Genomic DNA, 25,373 nt, shown 5'->3' with positions numbered 1-25,373 from the left:
TGACCTTTCAGAGACTTTAGGAGAAACATACATAAGGAACGAGTGGTGTAAAAATGAGTCGATGACATGTCATACCTTGGCAGAGGGCGAGTTGCTCATTATGGCAGTGAGAACTCGAATGGCATGTACTGTGATGCAGTCAGAACCCTTTTCCCAGACCTACACACATATATGCAAAATACACACATCATTTAGTTCATATTCACATTCTTATGTATTAAATGATTAGTTCACCCAAGAATATGTATTTCCAAGCCCATTGGAGAATTTTTTGAAAAAACATTGATTTTAACACGGACATGAACAATGACAAATGTTTTTTGTAATCCTACAGCTTCAGAAAAAATGGAATATAGTGTATACAGACTACCTTTAGTCTGTATTTATGGTGTTTTTAGACCATTTAGAGTTTGACACACATACACTATATTGCCAAATGTATTGGGTCACCCCCTTCTAATGAACAGGTTTGGCTACTTTAGTAATTTCTATGAGTAAAAATCTTAATGTTTAAGCAAATAATGATATTCTAGGGAACTGTGTGCTTCTAGTTTTATAGCAACAGTTTGGACAGGACCCTTTTCTATTCTAACATGACAGTGCCTCTGTATATAAGACACGGTTCAAAAAGACATGATTGATTCAGTCAGTGTGGAAGAACTTGACTGGTCTGCAGAAAGCAAAGTCCTAATCCCAGCTGAACACCTCTGGTGTGACTTTATATGCAGACCTTGAGCCAAAAACTCATCACCAAACACCAAGGGGGTGACCTGATACTTTTGGCAATATAGTGTAGTCAAAATAAATATTGTTGTAAGTGGAATTTTGTTTTCTTCAGAATTTCTCTTTTTGTCTTCCACAGTTAATAATAGCAATATATGGGTTTGGAATTACATTAAACCTGAGGAAATAATGACGCTGCCATTCAAACGTTTGGTGTCAGTAAGATTTTTAAGAAATTAACACATTTATTCAGCAGGGATGCATTTAATTGATCAAAAGTGACAGACTTTTATATTACCAAAATAAAAAAATATATATTTGATTTCCAAAAAACCCAAAAAATTAAGCAGCATAAGCCTTTTCCTTACAACAGGCTAATCAGAAATGTTTCTTGAACATTAACTGAGCAGACTGATGATTTCTGAAAGGTCACATGACACTTTGTAGTACATATTGTAGTAATGGCTCCTGAAAATAAAGCATTGCTACCAAATGAACCAAAAAATTATATATATATATATATATATATATATATATATATATATATATATATATATATATATATATATATATATATATATATATATATATATATATATATATATATATATATATATATATATATATATATATATATATATATATATATATATATATACAGTGCCATACTAAATTATTGGAACAGTAAAGACAAAATTGCTCTGTTGGCTGTAGAGTATATATATGCTTTCAAAATATTTAAAAAAATCTTACCGACCCCAAACCTGTGATCAATAGCGTAAACAGTTTTGTGTGAAATATTCTTTTTAATTGAACAGTTTTAGAGAGAAGCATGCAGATATGAATTCTGAACATTTCTCCTTGAAGCACAAGATTCTGTTAAAAACAAACTGAATACAAATTAATATTATGAATTAAATTAAAGAGATTAAAACATGCAACAGTAAAGCAGATTTCTCACTTTTAACCTCAAATATTTACCACCACTCCACCACAAATATCCCACCAAAGACCACCAAATGAAACACGCACCAAATCTTACACCCACAGCACCACAGCTACACTAGACATGCTAAAAATCTAGAAACACTCCACACACTACAAGACAACATGCAAGGCGACGCAGCCTTGCAAGTACATCTAACGAACTTCACACACACACACACACTAAACCACAACCAGCAGGATCCTCACCCTCCAACTCTGTGTACTGATGCTGCACTAAAATGTACTGATGTGGTACCATTGTATCACATGTTAATTTCATGGTACTATGTGATCTCCATAATTATTTACAACAGTGTTGTTAAAAAGTCTATTAAAAACATTTGTTAACTGAAACAGCTAAAGTAAACAAACACATATATATTTATTAGATTAAAAACAAACCATCAAAAATGAGAAATGCTGCCTTGGCAACTAACTGGACAAAGTTTAAGTGAAGTACTAAAATTATTAACTGAAATCAAACAAACTAAAATTCAAATAAAAATTAATTAATTATTTTTATAAATATAAAAAAGCAAAAAATAAAAAAAATAACAAAAGCACATAAAACTCAAAATTAAAATTAAAACTGTACATATAAATATAAAATCTAATTCAAAATATTAATAAAAACTATAATAGTAAATAATACTACAACAACACTGAGAATCAATGGTGTTGATATTGAACCATTTTGGGAAATTTTTTATACTCCAGCTAAAACGATTTTAAAAAGCATTTTGCAAATTATTTTCGAATTTTATGCATTCTGCTTTTATAAAATCATGTAATATTTGTAGGTTTAATAATAATAATATAAAATCCTGTAATGTAATATGTGTAGGTTTAATAATACCACTACTAATAATATCTTTAAAAAAAACATATCCAGCTACCATGGTACAATAATAGCATCACAATGTTTTAAGGTTTCATATTTTTCGTTGCATTTAAGTCAACTCTGTCACTAACTGGCACACGCAACGACACATGCAGATGTTTTGCTACTGTATGTTCACCTAGACAACATTGCACGCTGTTTATGCAGAATCTAATGTTGCTCAGTCAGCAGTTGTGCATCTGTGTATTCGTCTGCATGTCTGTGTTTGTGTCAGTCAAGTGAAGGGTGCGTTTCCTGCTGACGAAAGTCACACTGATCAGCGGTGAAGGGAAAGTACCTGCTCCACTTCAGCCTCTGTGAGCAAATGTGTAGTGAGGTCACATTGGCCCTCACACTCCACCTTAAACCTGTTACTCTGATAAAGCTGCAGGACAGACACACATTCACACACATACACAGCATCACAAACACATGAACAGAAGTGAGACAGAGATAAAACAAGCAAACAGAAATTGAACTTACTGACAGATCAAGCAAAAAGAAATGAAAAGGTAATAGACGAAAAAGAAAAGCACCAAGAAGTCCTCATTACACAACGTAATGCCTAGTTACAACACACTCGAAAACCACGCAGCTTACCCAAACTGACTGTGATCACATACGAACATATGACTCAGAACCTATATTTCATCACAGGATGGAAGCACAGCCTGTGCTACCAATAATTACTGTTAGTCACTTTGATGCACTGGGTTGTAAATCGTCTGTCATGGTTTATTTTTATCTGTATATATATTGGCTTAATGGATCAATGACACATAAAAGTGTTCAATCTTTAAAAAAAAAAACTAGTTTAAAATAGATTTTCACAAGCTCTTAGAATTGCAACCTTTGTATTCATGATGGTTTTATGTGGTTTCGAAACATTTTATATCATCTTTAAAGAAAGTTCCAATTTAAGTAGTCAAATAGTAACGTGTGTACACATCATTATACAATTTTTTTTTTTTTTTACAAATGAATTATTCATTTAAATATAATTACCTTTAATACAATTGTAAATATCATTACATGTTAATGAGCTGCACAACATGATTTTTGCACAACATTTGCACAACTTTTCCTGTCAAAGGTCAAACTATCTGATATTTCTGTCTGCAGTGATCCTTTCTATGATATAATTTCCTGTTTTTTCTACTTTTTCTATTTGGCAGAGAAATGTTTTTCATTGAAAATTTCAAATGAAACTTATTGAGGCTTATTCAAATATTTGTATTTATTTATACACATTTATAAGATTTTTCTTTTTGTTATATTCACAAAATGTATGCAAAATAACTGCTTCATAACTGAAATAAATCTGAGGTAAAATATAAATATTAGCTAAATATTGCCTTGGTAACTGAAATATGTTTAGATGAAGTACTAAAAGTACTGACTGAGTTAAAAAAAATACATTTAGATATATTTAAAAACTAAAAGAAAAACAAAAATATTTTTAAAAAATTAAATAAAATGATAAAGGTCATAAAAATGACATAAAAAGCACATAAATTTTAAATATTTCTATAAAAACTAACTAAATCAATTAAAAACCTTAATAGTAAATGAAGATTTTTTTTCTTCTTATTCAGCTGATGAAATACATTTAAAAGAAATGCTGACATCCTTCAGTAAGAGTAGGGAAAAATCAATAGATCAGATATCTTATGAAAACTAATTGTAATCTTAAAATAGCAATCACTACTTTTAAATTTGATAAATGACAAAAACATTTTAGTTTAAAGCAACCTCTGGATTGAACCCTGGCAAGTCAACTCTTGTTCAGTACTCTGTCAGAACAAACATCAGCAGACTACCACATTTCCAATGTCTGCCATGAGACTCATTTTTCAATACTCAGGTTTGGAAATGTGAAGCGCTGCTGCAGATATCTCCGAGGGTTTAAGAAGGTAACATGCTGACCTTGCTGTTCTGGATGAGGCGGAGGATGTGCTCGAAACAGTTGTTATTAAGAAAGATAGCCTGCAACACCGGCCGGTCTGAACACTGCAGGATCTCTGGGATAGCATCTGCAGGGCAAAAAACACAAAAACATTCAGTCTTTTTGACTTGTGCCTTCTGGAGAGATAGAACGGTGCCAGTTTTAAAGCACTTAAACAGCGCTGGGGCAGCCGCATTACTCATGGAGAAGAAATGAAATGCAACCAAATAGCTGTTTTGTGACCTTTTGCAACTTCTCTATTCAAACTGGTTCCAGAGAGCTGGCTACAATTACTCTGAGCTTCTGCAAAAGGGGTTGAAGTTCATTACAAACACATTTTAAATGTTTAAAAACAAAATCAAACATATCACACACAGTCATCTGGGTTAAATATCTAGAATTAGAAGCACTACAATTCAATGTTGTGTTGATATTCAATCTTAAGGTTTTGTTTGATTTATTTATTGCAAAATACCAACAGTTACATCATGACATAATATCATATTACATGCCCATTACATTGAAATACTTCTGGGAAGTTGATAGATGCATAGTTGCATATTCCTGCTTGTTTTATAATTATAATGCATGCAGTTTATGATCTTATATTAACTGAGAGGCCTGAAATATTTGTATTTCAAAAATGATTGTTAAACTGCCATTTAATGTAAATTATAAATGAACTAGTGAAGGCAAAAAGTGTTTAAAATAGTGAAAAGGAAATGGTGACCATACATTTCCCCTATATATTCATATAAATTTCAACCTAAAATTGTAATTCAATATTGACTACCCAAACAAACACAGAAACCTAGAGGGGGTAACAAAGTTGCAGAGGCATCACGAAAGCTATAAACACACAAACAGACTTTGGGAACCTAATAGACACAAACAGACAGAGCAAATACAACGCAAACCTTCATCAAAACAAACAAGTACAAACACAACCATTCATTATATATAATGATTTGCTTAATAAAACTGGTGTATTCAAATATGTACAGTCCTGTAATGTTGTACACTCTAGGATAAAACCATTCATCCATGCATGTATCCTTTTGAATTAAAGAGTACAGGCTCAAGTGACCTTTCTTTGAGGGCAAGTAAATAATGACAGAATGTTCATTTTTGGGTGAACTATCCTTTTAAAACGAAATGTTATGAAATTTGAACTACAATAGAATACTGGGTGAAAAGAGATCAAACCTGAAACTCAAAGAATAGCAAAAACTAACCAATTGATGAGTTTTTTCTGCTTAATGAATCTGCAAGAAAGTATTAATAAATAACACTCAAAGCCTGACATTAACATGTTTCTAAGCTAGTAGCATAATAACTAAATAAATACAAAAAAATCAATTTGATCAAAATTAAATATATTTCAAATCACAAATTCAGCCATTTCACTGGGCTTGTTGCAAGGCATTTCGGGCTTTCTCTACAAATGATCCATGCAATGCAGTCTTAGCTTAAATCAGGCTGAAATCAGGCCTCTTATTAGGCAGAATACTTCAATTAGGCAATATTGGTGCATTCAGAGGATAGTTCACCTGAAAATTTAAATTCTGGCATCATATACTCAATATCATTACAAACCTGTATGACTTTATTTGTTCTGCAGAACACAAAAAGATTTTTGTAGTATATATATATATTAACCAATGGGGTGCAATGCTGAGACATTTTTTTAAATATCTTCAATTGTGTTCCACAGAAGAAAATCAAAATGGGGTTAAAAGGTGATGGCGAATATTCTCTTACTCAGCATATGTTCGAGAAGGGTAATGAGGTTATCCTCCCAGGTCTGCATATCTCCCTGCTGGCTGTCTGGTGGCCGGTTCCAGTTGAGCAGCTGGAAGTAACTATCCAGTATTGTCCGGATCTCCACCTGCCCCTCGGTTGGGCTGCTGGAGTGCAGAAGGTGGATCATTACAGTCAGGCACCGCAGGGTCATTTTGAGCAGCCAAGGATCCTTGGGCTCTTGCGGGGATGAGGCAGGAGTGAGACACCAGGAACGCAGCACAGACATGAGGTCATTCACAGCCTGGGGGGTGATGGAGAGAAGGCCATTCCTCTGAAACACACACAAACAACAGCACATTACACACTGATATAGAAAGGCATGTAGTTGCTGAAATCCCTCATGCGTTAATACATGTTAATGTAAACAGGACCAGAGAGTCTCATTTACCTTGCATCCACTGATTACAGCTCCCTGTAGATGCACCAGTCTCACCACAAGTGGCTCTGGGATTAGTTCGCTCTCTTGTAGGTAGCCTGTGGGTGTAACCAGTCATTTAGTCACAAGAACATTAAAGCTGAGCATTGCTTGTGCAATTGTCATTATTTCTACATTTTAAGGCACACAAAACTATTTTTGATGGAGAGAAAGTTAAAATTAAAATTAAAATTAAAACTCTGTCATCATTTACTCACTTCCAAACATGCGCATTTATTTATTTTCTAAAACACTGAAGACAATTTTCGAAATTTTTTCATACAAATAAAGTCAATGTGGTCCAATGTTGTTTGACAATTCTCGTCTTTGGGTGAACTATCCCTTAAAAACCAACTGTCATGAAATAGAAACCACCTATCATACAAAAACCCTGATGCTTCAAATGAATACAGATCATCAAACTTAAAACACAAAGATAGTCAGAATTAACAGGGTCATCAATTCTTTTGTTGTTCTATTTAATGAAACTATAAGAAAGAAATAATAAACACTGAAACAAAAAAACAAAGCAAAGCAAAACTAAACTAAACAACACCACAAAAAAACTAAAGAAACAAAAGCAAAACAAAAAGGTCAAAACCAAAAGAAAGCAAAGCAAAGCAAAGCAAAGCAAAGCAAAGCAAAAAACCTGGAGAGGTTTTGAGTTTTAATTTCCTCCACAGTGTGGACCTGAGATTTCATTTTAGGGGGATTTGCCGTGCCACTCACATAAACACAAAATTCTGTTCCAAAACCCCGAAGTGTGTGCTCATATGGCCACCCAACCTTTGAATTTAGGACATGCTGAATAGATGAGAAAATCGAACAAACCTCATACAAACAAGTTTAGCATTACATCATAAATACGCTGTGGAGAAACCTTTTGGTGAAAAACAACTTTTCAGCATAACAATCTAGTTTACCTCACCTCACGGCCACAGGCAACCTGGACTCACTGCAGCTTGCCTACTAACTACATATAGATGTGGAAGTTGCTCCACAGAGCTTATAATCACTTGAACAAATCTTGCTTCACTATCAGGATTATGTTATTTGTTTTAGTCATTCCCTGCAGGCTGCAACAGTCCTGCTTCTCAGATTTGTTAAGTTGTGTGCTTCTAAAGAGTCCATGTCAAATCTAGACTGCATCATGTTCAAATCCCATTCCTCACTCTTTGCTGCCTCAACGGTCCTATGCATCACATTATCTCAATAATCTATAAATAAAATGCAGATCTCTCCCTATATATCCATATACATGGAAGGTTGCTTCTACAGAATGTCCAGACAGAGCTTGACACAAACTAACAGAAGAAACAAGTCATAACCATCTATCACTTAAAAAAGGACAACTTCGCTGATTAAAGATGATTTACATGAAGCATATTTAAAGGCAAATAACATGACACAACAGAGCCTTTAACCACTATCGATTAATACTTTAGGGACCAGATCGCCATTTCTTTACAAACAACATTTTGTCTCCTAGGAGCCGGGATGTGCGATATCTCCCAGGATGTGAAGATTGGAGTAAATGGAGGTTAAAGATTGTATCAGAAGGCAGGAGTGGGTGACATACCGTGGAAGAGCAAAGGAAGCTCCTCTGGTAGAACAAGAGGGGAGAATTTATACTTGCTTCTCTCCAGCATACTGACCTCCTCCCTGAAAAACACACAAATCAAAGCTCTTTTTGGAAATATCTACTTAGTTCCTATTTACCACTAAAGCAATAAGCTACAGGACACTGCAGTAAATCATCTTCTTAATCTACAGTCAGGAATATATCTTGAATTTTCATGTTTTAAGCACAAATCTACCAAAGAGTTAAAAATATTATTTAATAATAATGAACAACAGTAGTGTAGTTGGGTAGATTACTTGCAAATTGTAATCCGTTATTGAATCCAAATTACATGACAAAAAATTTAGGGAGAATCAATGAATTATGAATAAATTATTGCTCTTAGGTGAATAATATGTAATCAATAAAAAAGTAACTGTAGTCTAATTACGAGTATTTAATCAATTGTTAAAGCTTCAGTATTAAGGTGTGCTGACCCAAAAATCCTTTAAAAACCTGGGCCAAGTTTAAACCAGTAACCAGGCATCACAGCTGGCAAAGGGGCATGCCTGACTTTGACATGTATATATTGCCATTATGTTTTATTGCTGGACTACAATGATAATGTCAAGTTACTTTAATGTATTTGCACCAAAAAATGAGAGCTATTAATTGTTAGAGTGGAGCTAACACAGAGCTAGCCGCTCTTAATGGCTCATACAATGTTCTTGTTGTGGTTTAACACCCTGCCCAACTCACAGACACACACTCACCCTGCCTGCCGTCTCCTCCACGTCTGATAAGGGTCAAAGAGATTTTCGCACAGCAGCAGGCCATGTTGTACCACCGACTGTAAAGTGCTCTGATCATCTGGCTGCTTCTTCAGCTGTAACACACATACAGACGCACTCGACTGAGTCTTACACAATACACAAACCTATCTGTTTTTGGCTTGTTAACACACAAACATTCCTTTGAATAAAGCAGAGGTCTTCCACCCAAAGCTTTCTGGTTCAACCTGTTCTGTTAGTTCAGAAACCTACAATAACACCAAAAGCACATGCATAGTAATATAAAATTAAGAAATTAAAGTTTCATTGGTATGTTTGGAATAAACAAACATTCAACAAATTTGAACTAGCTTTAAACAATACCAGAGTAAATCTAGAAAAATTATCATGAATATAACAGTTTTACTTAGTATTTTTTTATGGCTTCCTGATATTGATAGAATAATGGAGAGGTGACAAGAAAAAAATAAAATGATGAAGGGGAACTGGATTATGAAATGATGAAACCTAGACTCAAACTTGCATTTCCCACATGAGCAACATGATTCAATGTATCAGCAGGGGTGCAAGCAGCTATGAAATGGTTTCATAGTCTTTTTGACTTCTTACCTGAGTCAAACAGAAGTTTAGAAGCTTGATTGTCTCAAACACAAACCCTGGGGTCTTTTCAGAGTCTATATTCTCCATATTCCTGCAAGCAGAGATTCACATCAGAAATGGTATTATTGTACACTCAGGGAAGATCCACATCAGCTATGCAATTTAGCATAAACTGCTGGCTTGCATTATCCCTGCTGTTTGAAGATAGAAGCTTATCAAGAGGGGTTTGAGTCACTGGGGCATTATCGCAAAGAGAATGATGGTATTCACTCTGTGCTCAGTGGGCACTGACCTACAGATGATGATGAAGAACTTGATGAGGAGCAGTGGGTGTGGAGCAGTGCTGATCTGATCCTGCCCTGACATGTGGAGGGCACTGTGCCACAGCTGGGTGCTGAGCAACACCAACACCTCCTTGGGGAGGAGGGGGACATCGGCGCTCCATTCCTCCAGCCTGCAGACAAAAAAAAGGTTGTTTTGTTTGTTTTGCTTGTTTTTTGTTTTGCTTTTTGTTTTATTTTGATTCATTTTGTTTTGATGAAGCACTGATAAATAGACATTAAAAATGTCAAAACACTGTTTCAGTCATTGAACATATGTCTTGGACTCACACCTTGGCGTTGTCCACACAGAGCACAAGTTAATGTTTCGTTTGCTCAATTTTTTTAAGTTGGTGCATCACATTTTGCTGTTTTGATGTTACTCAAAATCTTTTCCAGAAAGCCTCAAGTTATTTTTTATATAACTGATCTTTTTCTAAATTTTAAATAGGCAACCCTAGCTGAACCACAACATTGGGCTGGAATTGATCCTTCATCTCCAACATAGTATGTGTGTTAATCTTTAGATCACAGATCTGGTGTGCACTAGCAAACATCAAGATATCAGATCTGGAGAATGAGATGAAAGTATTCAAAATATGGATTTTTCTAACTCACCAACCGTTAAATGAGCAATTAAACAAATATAGGCCTTAAAATACCATCATAGTTAGAGTTCCATCTGGACCTGACCACCTACAGATCAACTCCCTGTGCCTGTGACATTTTAATAGGCCAGCATGTTACTGACTCACCGGCGAGGCTCCGTCGATTGCACATCAATGACCTTCTCAAAAGACACCACGAATGCCTCCAACCATTGCTGCAGGTAAACGACATCTTTCTGAAAGACAGAGAGAGATAAAAGGAAAAAGTAAGAGGCTGTAAAACATTTTTTGACAGGACAGCCCCAAGGTTAGAGAGGTTTAGGTTACAAACTCGCACTTAAGACCATCCAAACTGCTGATCTCTGTCTGTGTCTATGAGTACTCCTTTTGCATTTACATTGAAAAGTTCTACTTTTAAAACCACATCCATTGTGCCCAGTCCAGTTGTTTTTGAACACATCATTTGTGAAAGCCCCTTGAGAAACACAACTTATCGGGGGCAAATGAACCCGAAGCGAGATTATTCTGAACTTCCTTAATATCAACTAACCCAGTCAACAGTCTCTCAGGCAACTTAAAAACTATTCAGCTTGGAAATTATGTAATTTTGCACAGACGTAGAAAGCCTTTACACCATGAGCATGACTGGGTGCTATCTCCAAAATCAGAGCATGCACACACTTGTGTTAACACAACAGGAAACTACAGGGTATGCAAACTTGTGCAGTGTAAGAGTGGATACTGTGAATTCATAATGCAATAAAAGCAGTGACAATGGTTTTATCTATGAGACAAAAACGACTAGCACTTGAATCCATAATGTCTTGCATTAAACTGTTTGTGCAAATATAAAAGAAGGTACAAATATGCACCTTTTAGGTGTAGATGAGGTACATGTTGTACTGCCCGAGTAAAAACCTTTTGAACACCTAATGTGCACATTTACACATTATAATGTTTGCTATATGCCAACCATTATCAGTAGCTGTATTCGTTTCTTTGATAAACAGATCTTAAAATCGTCCACCATTGCAACCTAATCTATGAGAAATTCCCATTATCGCTCTTCAAATCATATTTTTGTTAGAAGTCCCTTTTTCTGAGCTTTGAAGCATGAAATTCAGACATCTTTTCACTAGTTGAGAATGAGCAGGAGGAAAGAAAGCTGGTCATGGATGAGCGTGAAGAAACAACTTTGATGCACACACCTGCATCTAATGCCAGCAAAGGTGCATACACCCTCAGCCATACTGCAAACCTGCTATATGATCTCATGAATCCATAATAACTGAAACAGAAGGCCTAGTTAAACAGATCACATATCCTTTCTGGATAATTTAATAAGATAAAGTCTTTGTAGAAGGTTCACGTAGCAATGCATACTAGTCACAGAAGAAAGAAAACTGAAACTGATCAAATGTAGACCTTGAATGCAATGTAAGCAGAATGCAGTAGAATCATAACTCTGACTTTTTTTTCGGTCATCACCATCAATGAATAAAAGGAGCTACTGATATTATTAATCTTTGAGGGAGAGATCACAATAACATTTACTGTAAAGTTCTGTCAAGAATGAGTCAAATGTGCACCAACATGAACAAAACCTTGCATGTGACTGTCATTGGAAAGCTGCTGGTGGAAAACATTTCAAAGAGCGAGGAGCTATGCTTAGCTTAAATGATGCGGCTTGATCCGCCTACTCAGGGGAAGTTGGGCTGTCAACAGCTTCGTAAAACACGCTCTGATGTGTGTACACACTCTGATAGCAAAATACAGAGGGCTTCTGGCATACCAAAACAATGTGCACTACAGCAGAAAGCAACTGTAAAATAAGACTAGACCTGTTCAAGGTGGAAAGAAACAAACTTTACCAATTGTTGTTCATTTAGGGGCCAGTCCATGTCTCATGGCAAGTGATGTGAGGTGGAGGGGCTCTTGTTACCCCGTTCTCTGCTGAGCCCCCACCAAGTTGCTTCTAAAAAGTCCAGAATGTATCTGCCTGTAAGCCTCAGAATCATTCGGAATCCATCATGATGCCTCCGCTGGTTTACTTCTCTGCTATTTTCTGCTCTCTTGCTGTCTGTACTTCTGACAAGCAACCAGGAAATAGCAAGTCACTTTAACTGAGCCATATTTCCTGTCTTCTCTGAGCTGGGCTCATCGTCACCATGTACTCTTCCTCCTTTGCCACTACAACAGCTTTATTGGTAGACTATGTTCGCCTTGCTACGAACTAAAACCAGTAAGCTACAGTGCACCTGATGCAACCTTTCACAACATTTTGAATAAAAATTCTGTCTTTATTTATTCACTTTCATGTCGTTTTAAACCATGACTTTCTTACATTTGAGGAACACAAAAAGAGAAATTTAGAATAACGGACTGGCTGCACTTCCCCATGCAGCTACATGCTTTCAAGCTTCAAAAATGACAAAAAGCACTATAAAAGTCTATAAAGTTTGAGTCTTTGTGTCACAAAAAATTCAGAATTGAAGTCATTACACACTGCTAATCTTCCTGTCCAGAGAGCTGTTAACGTCACTGAGTTAAATTTGAGAACAGGATCATTCTGATTCTTGAGCAAATCATTCAGATCAGTTCTGTTAACTGGATCAATTGAATCATTGAACGAAATCTGACTCATGAAATTTTTTTAATTCTGTCATCATTTACTCACACTCATGTCTTTTAAACCCTTAAAACAAATCCCATATGTACAGATGGGTTAACCCAAGTCTTCTCAAGAGAGTGAGTGTTGTGAATTTAGGCTTTTACTCACATACAAACACTGATCAACACACATACATAGAGCACATCAATTATGTTAAATGATAGCTCAAACTACTTGCTTGAAGCAATGAGATTTGATCTTACATGTCAAGCAAGTATGATTTATAAAATGTTTGAATAGAAGCCTAAATTAAACAAGCACGTCTCTAGAACCGCTCGATTTATATGTGACCCTGGACCACAAAACCAGTCTTAAGTCGCTGGGGTATATTTGTCAGGTCAAAATTATTGATTTTTCTTTTATACCAAAAAGCATTAGGATAGCAAGTCTGATAAGATTTACTGGTGGAATTACTGTTCCATGAAGATATTTTGGAAATTACCGTAAATACATAAAACCGTAAATATATAAAAACTTCACTTTTGATTAGTAATATGCATTGCTAAGAACTTCATTTGGACAACGTTAAAGACGATTTTCTCAGTATTTTGATTTTTTTTGCACCCTCAGATTCCAGATTTTCAAGTAGTTATATCTCAGCCAAATATTGTCCGATCCTAACAAGACATATGACTTAACCATATGACTTAGCCTACAATGATTTGTAATAGCCTACAGTCCATTATGTCATTTTGAAGCTGGACAAACCCAGTTGTCAATCACTTTCAATAAACTGAAAAAACAACAACTGCTTTGTAAACCATCATGCTACCTAAAGCTAACTGACAAAAATGTGATGATGTAATTTAATTATTTCTAAAGACCTTGACAGAGTTGAAAGCCCAGTTGTGCAACAGAGAATCCTCTCATTTTGGTACAGAGACCATGGTTGAGAGCACTGTAAAAGCATGCTTTTATCCCACAAATAGATTTGGTGTGGCTCTCAAGTAATAGCTGGAGGCAAACCTGAAGACTGAGCAACGATCACTGATTTAGTCATCTTATGAATCAGCAGTCAGATGGAAGTGACATGCCCTGACTTGACCAGATGCATGAAAAAACACTTTTTACAACCACATTCGGAATGAACCCTAAATTTAAACTCATAAAGCAATGACACGGAACTGAAGTTGAGCTGGTATTGAGTCACTTTGCCGATTGATCACTTGATCCTAACTAAGTGCTGAGCTTAACAGGGGGAAATGCCAACAGTGAGTCTCTGTGGCCCCAGTGTTGCCTACTGTTTATATCATCACCCTTAATGAGTTTTCCATTTTAAGATCTGGCACAGCTGAATCCAGTAAATTAGATTTTGAACTTGACACAGATTTAATTTATTGAGACTACCAGATTTACGAGACAGCTACGGCAATCATGTTCTATTCTGGATGCTTTTCTAAAGAAACAAAAACATTTATTGACATATGAAATATGTGATAACTATATAACCGTACTTTGTACGTACTACACAGAGGGTGGGCAGTCTTGTAACCTCTCTTACACCACTAGACGATCTGTCAGGGTTGCTTCATTTCAACAATTATAAATTGCACTTCCTCAAACAAACAGTCAAAAATAACAGCAACAGCCAACATGCTAAATTTCTTTAATTGATTATGGGAAATGAAAAAAGTTTTATGCAGATCTAAGAACTGAAACAGATATTGTGAAACCGTCGTTATTTTTTGTATTCATGAGCAACAGTAAATACTTTCTGATTCTTACCATGAATAAGGTACAAAACAGGGCTTGAAACATGAACGAATCAGTCAAAATTGGGAAATAAATACATACTAGAATTTGGGTAATTAACAATAAATAAAAACATTGCATTTTCTAGTTAAGTTATTGGACTTAGCCTATATTTAAATTATATTCAAATATCTTTTTCATACAATACCTTATTTGATCATAGAATGAAATAGTTAAAATGGGTAAAAAATTAAAATCAGATTATTTATGTCTTTCTGTTCATAATACTTAATGGGTGTCAGAATATTATGTAATTTGATGTTGAAATTATGACATTGTTGTGCGATTTCATTGTTTGATATAGTCAAGAAAGTCCAAACCTCTGATGTGGAAAAGGCCAAAACCCCATTTTAAGGGGGGATGGAGACATTTGATGCGTTTAGAATGAACTACTTTTTATTATAGATTAATTTCATGCTAGACAATATTTGATCAAATTCATTTCTCTAATGAGACACCAATTTGTAGCCTACTCATGGAAACTAATTGCTATTCATTTCCCTTTTCTGTTAATATGATAATTGTCTAGTGATGATAAAGTAGAGTTAGTTAAATTCAGGTCAGTTCTTGAATGCTATTTGACTTCAGTGGTGTTCTGTGAAGATGGCAAATCACAGATGAGCCATTCTGTTTGAGATTCCTGGCGGCCCTGAGAGCTCGCAGCTGCACAGCGGACACAAAGAGAGTTTTTCTCTGGGTTTCTATTAATTATTCTCAATGTCAGTAAACACAGGCCTCAGGATACATGTGAAAATCCTCAAATATTCTTCAGGAGGCAACACACATTCAAAATGCTTTAAGATTTTCCCAATTATTTAAGACAGATGAACTTTATACACACCTAGCCAAATAAAAAAGGCCCACCCAGTTGCCATACAAACAGCCCGCATCTCCACCAACGGCTACTAGCCTCACCCACTACACAAGCAAACTGAATAATGTCCTTGAAGCATCAATGTAAAAGAAGGAAATGATAACTTCCTCTTAATTAGGCCACAGACTGACTGGGGGATCAAAATTATAATAGATCAGAATAAATAGCATGACATACCATTGAACAAAGTAGTAGTATGGCTGAATTACTGCTCTTGATTAGCCTTCTTCCAGATTATTGAAGCTGCTAAATGAGTCAAAGAGGGCTAAATATAGTTAAACAGTCCCACGGGTAAGTCTCGGAAAGTACTGGAGCTCCTTGACAGCAGCGGCCTGGACTTATCCCTCCACCTGGGGATTTTTTTTTTTTTACAGTTTTTCTCTAAAAATCTGTGTGGATTTCCCTGCAGCATTGAAAACGTTAAAGCACCTCTTGCTACCTGGTTTTTAACAGGTCTGCCATTTACTTAATAAAAATGTAAGAATTTTTGTGAAAAACTGAAGATGACAAACAATAATAAGAAACCAATGTTCAGCTAAATGCTGCATTGCCCATATTAAAATCTTTTATGTTAAATAGAAATGTAATATACATAAATGCAATACTATACAGATCAATGACAGAAAAACAACAACAACTGTTACATCTCGTTAACCACAAAGGAACTGGTTTCAGTTAGGTTAGAGAATAGTTGTAGTATCACTTCCAAAACCAAAATCATATTACCTTCCAAATGCTAGGAAAGTATACTATATGCTAGAGCTGCCCAATCAAACTAAAAAAACTAAACAAAATCATGATATGGCTTAGTATGATCATCAAATATTATTTGCGCTGTTTTCCATAAAAATTTGATTTAATGTTTGTAAATTAAGAAATTAAGACTAAATATTAGCATTGTAATTTTACAGTGGTAATGTAAAATTAATTGCTAGTATTATTAATTGTATTATTTTTCTTAAATGTGATTTTGTTACATTACAATGATATATTAAAATAGTAGCATTTCTTATTCTGTTTTTTAGTCATTTACAGGTATATATTTTTTATATGTTGTAGTAATAATATTGGATTTTAATTTGGCCAAAAGTTTGTGATGGATATATCAATTATTATTATTTTTATTTGGTTTTATTTATTTATTTGGATTTTATTTGTTTTTATATACTACTTTCATGAGCTGTAAGCTCTAATCATCAAAATTAAAACAAACACAACTTTTGAAATGTATTACTTTACATGTAATGAATCTAGAATTATTATGTTCCTGTGTCTAGACCAGACACAGGAACAGTTTCTTCCATCAGGCAATCCATCTCATGAACACTCAACAATAAACGTGGAACACACAACTATAATACACTATCCATTTACCACACTCACTAATTTTATCATTTCTAATTTACACATACTTGACCTGTACATACATAGTTGTCTATATTATATATTGTGTTTTTGCTGCTTTGTACATTGCCTTTTGGTTAATTGTTGCACTGTGGAGCTTCTGTCACTACAACAAATTCCTTGTATGTGTAAACATACTTGGCCAATAAAGCTCATTCTGATTCTGAAATTTTTCACGATATTCACATTTTTTGAGATGCACCTGTACATCACAAAATTCTGACCAAATTGTGCAGCCCTACAAAACAAGCACAGCAAACCTAACATTTTTTAATTACAATTTAAATCGCAGTCACAATTTTCATTCCCATATCGTGCAGCCCTACGTAATGCATTTTGAGATTACCTTAGATTTCGGTCAAAAGCGGCCTATTAACCCCCCCAAAAAAGGTGTCTAGGTAGGCAACTTACTAGGTATTGGAACAGAACTATGACTGTAAACTCTCCTGTTTGATATTTTGCTGAATTATAAGCAAACACGTAGATAAAATCTTGATTCATAAGATTTACAATAACAGAATGAGTTCTATGTGGTCTCCAGAAAAACGTGCAGTTGAGTAACACAGAACATCTTGCAACATAAAAACAAAGCCATTGTACAAAAACAACAGCATCGGCACATCAATGCAAGTCAAAGCTAAGATCACAGCCTTCTGGTTTATCCAGACAGTCTGATTGTGTGCGCACACATCCTCTGCGTCTTCAAGCAGGTGAAGTCAGCAGCTGCGTCAATGACTCAAACAAAATATGTGATAGTCATAAAATGCATTACAAAATCAGGAAGTAGACAACTTTTATTTGTATCTTTTTGATTAATGTGCTGTTCAAAGTACATGTTGTAGCTCTTTGGGTTTGACAGCGCAGATTCATTCTCATGTCCACCTAATACTCAGATCATTTAGTTGGTCTATCATGGATCTGTAACGGGTTCTTGTTTCTGCTGATAAAACATTACTATTACGTAGCGAGAGAGGATTTTGGCAGATAAGCATTGGTAACTGCCATGTATGCGTTCTGCTTATGAAGATGTTTCATTCTTCAAAACTGGGCCGTAAGTGGCCTTAGGCCTCAGCAAAGTGATAAGTACGCAGTACAACTTTGTAAACACAGTTTAGTCAACTGTTTGCAAGCTTAATCAAGTGAAAATAAAAATCCATTTAAAAGGTAATGAGGTACTGAATATTTAATCAAATAAATAAATATTGTAGATATTTTTTCTCAAAATATTATGTTTAGATAAATAATCATCCAGTGCCTAAACATGGTGTAGCATATATCAAAGAGGGAAAATATCAGAGATTCTTATAAAGAAAAACACAGGCAATCCAATAAATCAGCTAAACTCTTCAATGTCTAAACTTTGTACTGTTAGAATAATCAATCAGATTTCTCTGGATAAATGGACTGCAAACATTTCATTAGACTGCCTGAATAACACAATACTCTTAAAAAAGGTTCCAAAACCAGCAAAAGTGGTACTCACTGCAGAGCCAAATGGACTAGATCAAGCTCCACCCATGTGGACCTAATGGGTGGAGCTTGATCTAGTGTTCAGGGTGTTTAGGAATAGGGTTATTGTTTAGGGTTAGGGTCTGGTTGGACCTCCAAGTTTTACCCATTATGTTCAGAGAAGGCGAGCTGGACATCAAGCTATACCCACTTGCTCTACAGCAAGCACCTTCTCTCCAAAATGTGGATTTTGACAGTGATGCCAAAGAACCTTCTTAAAGGAACCATTCTCCACTATAAAGAACCTTTTGTGCAATGGTAAGTTTCCATGGACATTAAAGGTTTTTCGTGGAGCCATAAATGCCAAAGAACTTTTATATTTAAATGTGAATGTTAAATTAGTTTTTCCAACTTCTCTGACAATGAACAAGTGCTCCGGAAAGGCAAAGCCCTGTTGAATAGAATTGTTACCCTGATTGCAGAATTGTGAGGGGAAGATAAAACAAGAGCTGAAAATGCTTTTAAGAACCTCACATGCGAAACGCTGGTATTCACACCAGATTAAGGTCAAATAAAGGCAACTATATGCAAACATTTATCTTAAATGTGACGTAAATCTCAAAAACTTGACTTACAGGTACATGACAAAGGTACACAATGGCAGTTCAGAGAACTGAGGTGGGTGATGTTTTTTCACCGCTGCCAGGATTCTCAGCCTATTGTGACAACATACTAAAATCTATTCAGATGTACAAGCAGGTTTATCGTCTATAAAAATATACACACCTGCCAAGTCAGTTTCCTCCTAGGAGGAGCATGTGCGAGTAGCAACAAACGACCGAAAAATAGTTGTAATATAACGTGATATGCATGATTGCGTAACCATGAGGGCATCCAACAGGTCTGTCACCTTTTATTGTAGAAAGCCATTTCAAATACAGATCTAGATAACTAGCTCAAGTTTATTTGTATATCATCCTGCATGAAGATCCTCTACAGAATATAGAGCATCAACCCTCAAACTCACAAAAATCACAACACACAAACACAAACTTGTTATTTTCCAAAACCTCTTCCTCAATTGGTCTTCAGCTGAATTGGGGTGATGATGTGTACCATCACAAACAGGTTGTTTGGGGAGGTTACAATTGGTAGCAACCATGACAGGAAGTGGTTTTTATCACATCAATGTTGTCCTCTGAACAGCACACTCAAGAGGAAGTGGTCTGACAGAGGCAGTGTTGCTCTCGCAGCCAAAAGACAAAATAGCTGGCACATTATTACAAATACAGCAAAATCACCAGAATGACATGACGTTAAACTTTGCTGTTCTTCTGCGATTGTGTACAGCTGCCTCTGATGGGGACAAAGTATTCAGCCACATGCAGTCTAATATCACTGAAATATTAAATGCTTGCTTAACAGTGAGCTCTTCTGTACAGAAGTTTTACACTTAAAGAAATTAATGAAAAATATGTTTAGACTCACATGTGATGAAGTCTCCTGCCATAACTTAATAAATCTGTTTTATTCTACATGGAGAGGGTCACCTTATGGGGGCAGCCATCTTAAGATCACATGACCAGCAAAATACTATTCACTCTGTCTTGGTAGGCTCACCCCTAACCGAGCACATTTCCTCACAGAATACATTAATCATGTCTGACTGCAAATGATGCATTTCTATAATGGCAAACATTTGTTTTTGTGCAATGCTAAGTCCAAGATGATTAAAAAATAAAATATTACTGAATACAACAGTTTTGTTTGTCTTCTGTAAAGTAGAAATGTGCAAGACTAGCTGACTAAATGGAACTGTAGCTGCTAGTTGACATCGGAAATACCAGTCGACTAGTCGAAATGCAGTCATTAATGCTACGTTTTAAAAATAATACATTATTTTGAAAAGTGAATAACTAGAGCAGAAAACAAAATCATTTCATTTCACCTCACACACGTTTTTTTCATTGCGTCACTCACTGTGGGCTTAGAGAAATGTTCACTAGGAAGATGAGCAAGGTGTGGGAGTGTATTTACCGGTATTTACATAATGAATGAAAGTGAACTGACTTTCTTCAGAAACGTTTTGTTGACATTTTTTCATGTTATCTCTGTATAAATGCCTAGTAAAATAGTGTTTATAAGCGCAGCACTGCTTTGTTTACAGGGGCCACAGCAACCACTGTATTTCTGCTTGTCCAAAAGAGCCACCTAGTGTCAGAGAATGAATTTGCATTGTCATTCAGCCCATCTGCTGTTTTTGTTGTCAGTGCTGAAAATTCTAACCGTTCGATAGAAAGAAAGATCAATTTGGATAATAACGTCTTATTATATTTAACACTTTGAAGAAAAAGCACACTAAATGATGAAATGTCCTACATGCGTCACCAAAGAGAGATGTGTATTTGTTTTATAAAAAAATTATGTTGTCAAAAAATTATTAAAAATGACATACAATGAATTAATCATTCACAATAAGATCATTAAGATGCATTTTAAAAATAAACAGGGTGAATTTTAATTTTAAGCTTACTTTATGCTAAATACTATACATTATGCTAATCTTGAGCAAACATTTTATGCCTGCAACCAGACAAAATAACATGTAAAATAAAACATATAAAATAAAACATAAACTAAAATAAAGCTTAATAAAGGACGACATACATTGTGTCAGTTTCCCATGAGACCTCATTACATTGGGAGAACATAGGACTCATTCTACGGTCAAAAGACTGCATAATAGGTGAGGAGAGCTTTACATGGGTTTAAAACAGAGCAAGGCCTCATGAGCCCAGAGGAAAACAAGCAAATTTTCAACCTTATCTTGATTAAATTGCAGCAGACAGTAGTCAGCAGAGGCATTTAAAATGGGTGTTTCAAGCCAGATTCAAAACATTGGAAAGCATTGTGCTGTCAACCATGCAGGGGAAACTAACTCAAATATGGGTGTGCAAAAATCACATACGCCTTTTATCCTTGTTTCACTAAAAAATCACATCTATATCAGTGTAACTGCGGAAAAAGGCAGACACATTTGCCTGCTGCAACAAGTCAGAGGAACCAGTCCATCTACTCTGCATGTCTGGTATGGATTCCTGTTAGCTCTATGTGTGAAGTTCTTAATAAAAGGGAATGGAATGACAAAGGGTTGCTTTTTAGATAATGAATGAACGCGATCTAGAGAAACACTCCCAGCTATCAAGAGAACTTTGTGCCAAGACCAGCAAGACCAGACTGGAACACTATTGCATAATTCATAAAGCTTATTTTCCATGCAATCTGCTAACTATACAATATTTTTTAAAGAGTGTCAAATTAAAACAGTGATCTGCAAGTATACATTTCTCTATGGTGACCCCTGGTGCTTCTTGTATCCTGCACCTGCTGTTTTGGTTACCATGGTAGCAATTCATAAAGAACACTTGCTATAGTGAGTCAATACAGCTGACTTCATCTGCTCACCAGTAAAGTGGCCATCATGACAGAGTTTCAGAAAGAATACATGGACACCCAACTTCAACACATTGTTTTAATAATATAATTGCTCTCAAAAATGTGTAAGAGTGCAGTGTAGTCTTTGTATGCACTACTCCGCCAGAGGGTGTTGTCAACATAACCATTCTTTATGTGGCATGTCCATTTCTCACGACTCATTTCTGTGAATCAGGTTATTCCAGAATAGTTTCTTTCAAACGGCTAAAAAAATGATTCAGCGATTCTTTTAAATCATGACATAATCACATGGCCCCTAACATCCTTGAATATTACATACTCTAAATGTCTCAGGAAAAAAATAATCCATGAGTAGGCTACACATATTGATATGGCCTATTATTATGCCAGGACATTAACTTGATAAAGCTTTATTATAAACGGGTTGTATACTGTAATTTCATAGGCTCCAGTGTTTACTTTGATACAACCACGATTCAGCTCATAAAAACAGTCATAAAACTGCTGATAAAACTGTCAACTCTCAAACTAAACATACAATTCTCTATTCAACGAGCTCGTAATACATAAAATGAATATTTTAAATAAACTATAAACAATTCAAGCATGTAATTAAAGTTCCCCGGTATTGTGATTAAAGATTTAAATGAAACATTAAACATGTATCCTCTGTATTGCTGTTGATTTATTTCAAATAAAAGAACTTGCAAACCACGTTGTCTATGAATTAGAGACTATATCTGCATAATGCAAAGGAAAAGAGAAGTGAGCAGGAAGAGGCATGGCATTACCTGACTCACAGGTAAACACTACAACTACACAGAATAACTGGAAACATTAAATTGACCTGTTGTTGTGAACCGTAGCGTTATGCTTAGCGAAAATGCCATTAGTCCTTGTCATCCCAATGGTCAGTCACTTCATAACAACATGAAATATTAAGCGAGAGTCAAATGTTTTCACTGTGTACGTGCACGCGCAACCTTCCCAAAAAATAACCACGGATGCACTTCCTGAAACTGTTTCTACACAAAGGTACAGGGAATTATGGCGAGAATGTTTGCCTTTTAACTATATGCAGGATGCAACATGATATGAAATGACAGTAGTGGCAAGTTTGTGACAGAATAAACTCCGGAGCCAACAGGTGTCGAGTGACTCACCTTAGTATAATATAACATCCACAGCTCGTACAGTCGCTCTTTCGAAGCCATTCTCCCTCGCCCTTCTGCGTATTCTCTCCACCTAGGCGTCAATCAAACCATCTGAATATACATACACAAACGATGTGGCCATGGATTGACTCGGCGAAGATCCAGGGAATACTGTTTGCTAGAAACGGCATGCTGCTGTACAGCTGTCTGTCCACCTGGTTGCCAAGCTCCCCCAAAGTTGCATGTCTTTTAGATGGAGGGTGGGTAAAAATGACAATTCCGAATAAAGAAACTACAGAATGTAGAGCGCAACATTTGAGAAATCTCGCAGGTTAGGCGTTGGATAAACGCACATCTCTGCTGGAGGAATTCTAGAGGAGTTGCCTGTGCACGCATTCATTACCCTGTTCGCACTCACTCCCCTCCTCTCGAGCGTTACAGTGGCAGCAGAGAGCAAAGCAAGAAATAGCCGGGAGGAGTTCTGCCTCAAAGCTGCGCAAGATGAAGGAAAACCATTGAGCATCATAGTGTCACAGCTGATTGTGAGAATTAGCAGGGATGGAATGGCACTGGAGAACAGGAACTTCTCCTGGTAACTTGCTTCGTAGAAAGGAAATTTACATTAAATAAATAAACAAGATCAGAATCAAAATCAGATGCATTCATTTATTTGTGTAGCTTCCAGTGCACAGAAAAAGATATATATATATATATATATATAATTTTTTTTTTTTTTGCACCCTCAGATATTCAGATATTCATATAGTTGTATCAATGGAAAGTCTATTTATTCAGCTTTCAAATGTTGTATAAATCTCAATTTCAAAAACTGACCCTTATGACTGGTTTTGTGGTCCAGGTCATATAATTATGGAAGAGAAGGTTATTTATTTATCAAATTTATGTATAAAATATTTAAATTTTTATTACATTTTACTTGAATTTAATTTATTTATTATCATTTTTATTTATTCATTCATTCATTTATACATTTATTTATGAAAGTTAATTCCAAAGATTTGGAAGTGCTGACATCCTATTTAAAGGTATAGTTCACCAAAAATGAAAGAAAAACAATAATCAAATGAAGCCTCACTAACAAGTTTATTAAAAATGAAAGTGACAGGAAATTTATTCTTTCAGGCCTACAGAGGTCTCAGTCCTTCATTGGTGATGAGTGTTTGTTTGTTCTGGTAGTGCAATGCATAAGAAAGTTGTTTATGGACAGTTAATGCTGCCTGAATATTTGATGTTTCCATCTTGATTGAAATTTGCACATTAGGACATTGGCTCTGATTCATTGTATCTCAGGGTTTAGCTGTGATTTTTGGATCATAATTGGGATTTGTCACATTGCTCATGTTCATTAGTTGTAATTTATTTTAACTACAGGGGTGGACACCTGAGGCTGGAGAGCCTGAAAAAGCTTTGAAAGCACAGGTAAAATCAACACACACACACTGGCACAGTGTGTCATCATTCTACACAACACACTGCAGTGTTTATTATTCTCCACAAAACACACTCTCACTTCACCATTTAGAAGCAAACGGGATCTAGAGATGAAGCACACACACATATAAATAAAACATATTTTCCTCTTTGTTTTTTCTTCTAATACATGCCTTTAGTCTGCCATGTTTTATAAAGTATTAATATTCCTTCTTGTTTTAATCACAAAAAGAGTGTGACATTATGTTTTTTTTTTCCACAGCTCAAGTTTTTGAGAGTAAAACTTCATTATTTTACATTCAAAATGATTCAAGATCCATATGGTAATTGGATCCCATTAGAGCCCATGCAAACTCTATGCAAATAAACTTGTGTTAGTAAAGAGTCTGAATGATCTCATTTAGTGTCTTTCCATTTTCATTTGGCACATTTGTTTTTGTCTATAACTGCATGTGCAATAACACCACCATTTAATATAATTCTGAAGGGTCTATTGTGTTTAGTGCCTGACTGGAACAACAATATGCT

The 25,373-nt window shown here is 35.5% G+C and overlaps 1 protein-coding gene across 1 annotated transcript in view; it reads right to left on the bottom strand.

The window, feature by feature from the left end:
- nbeal2 (neurobeachin-like 2) overlaps positions 1 to 23,823 on the bottom strand; it is a 63,351-nt gene extending 39,528 nt beyond the window's left edge. The window contains exons 1-10 of the mRNA XM_079444903.1: positions 23,403 to 23,823; positions 10,781 to 10,869; positions 9,998 to 10,159; positions 9,715 to 9,796; positions 9,088 to 9,200; positions 8,333 to 8,415; positions 6,727 to 6,812; positions 6,297 to 6,609; positions 4,517 to 4,623; positions 76 to 159 (exon numbers count right to left, since the gene is read on the bottom strand). Coding sequence (XP_079301029.1) covers positions 76 to 159; positions 4,517 to 4,623; positions 6,297 to 6,609; positions 6,727 to 6,812; positions 8,333 to 8,415; positions 9,088 to 9,200; positions 9,715 to 9,796; positions 9,998 to 10,159; positions 10,781 to 10,869; positions 23,403 to 23,453 — 1,170 coding nt within the window. The 5' untranslated portion in view covers positions 23,454 to 23,823. The remainder of the gene's footprint in view (positions 1 to 75; positions 160 to 4,516; positions 4,624 to 6,296; positions 6,610 to 6,726; positions 6,813 to 8,332; positions 8,416 to 9,087; positions 9,201 to 9,714; positions 9,797 to 9,997; positions 10,160 to 10,780; positions 10,870 to 23,402) is intronic.
- Positions 23,824 to 25,373: the final 1,550 nt, after the last annotated feature.

The sequence above is a fragment of the Barbus barbus genome (genome assembly GCF_936440315.1).
Source record: "Barbus barbus genome assembly, chromosome: 21".
In the NCBI taxonomy this organism is placed as follows: domain Eukaryota; kingdom Metazoa; phylum Chordata; class Actinopteri; order Cypriniformes; family Cyprinidae; genus Barbus; species Barbus barbus.
This window is presented reverse-complemented; position numbering and strand designations above follow the sequence as displayed.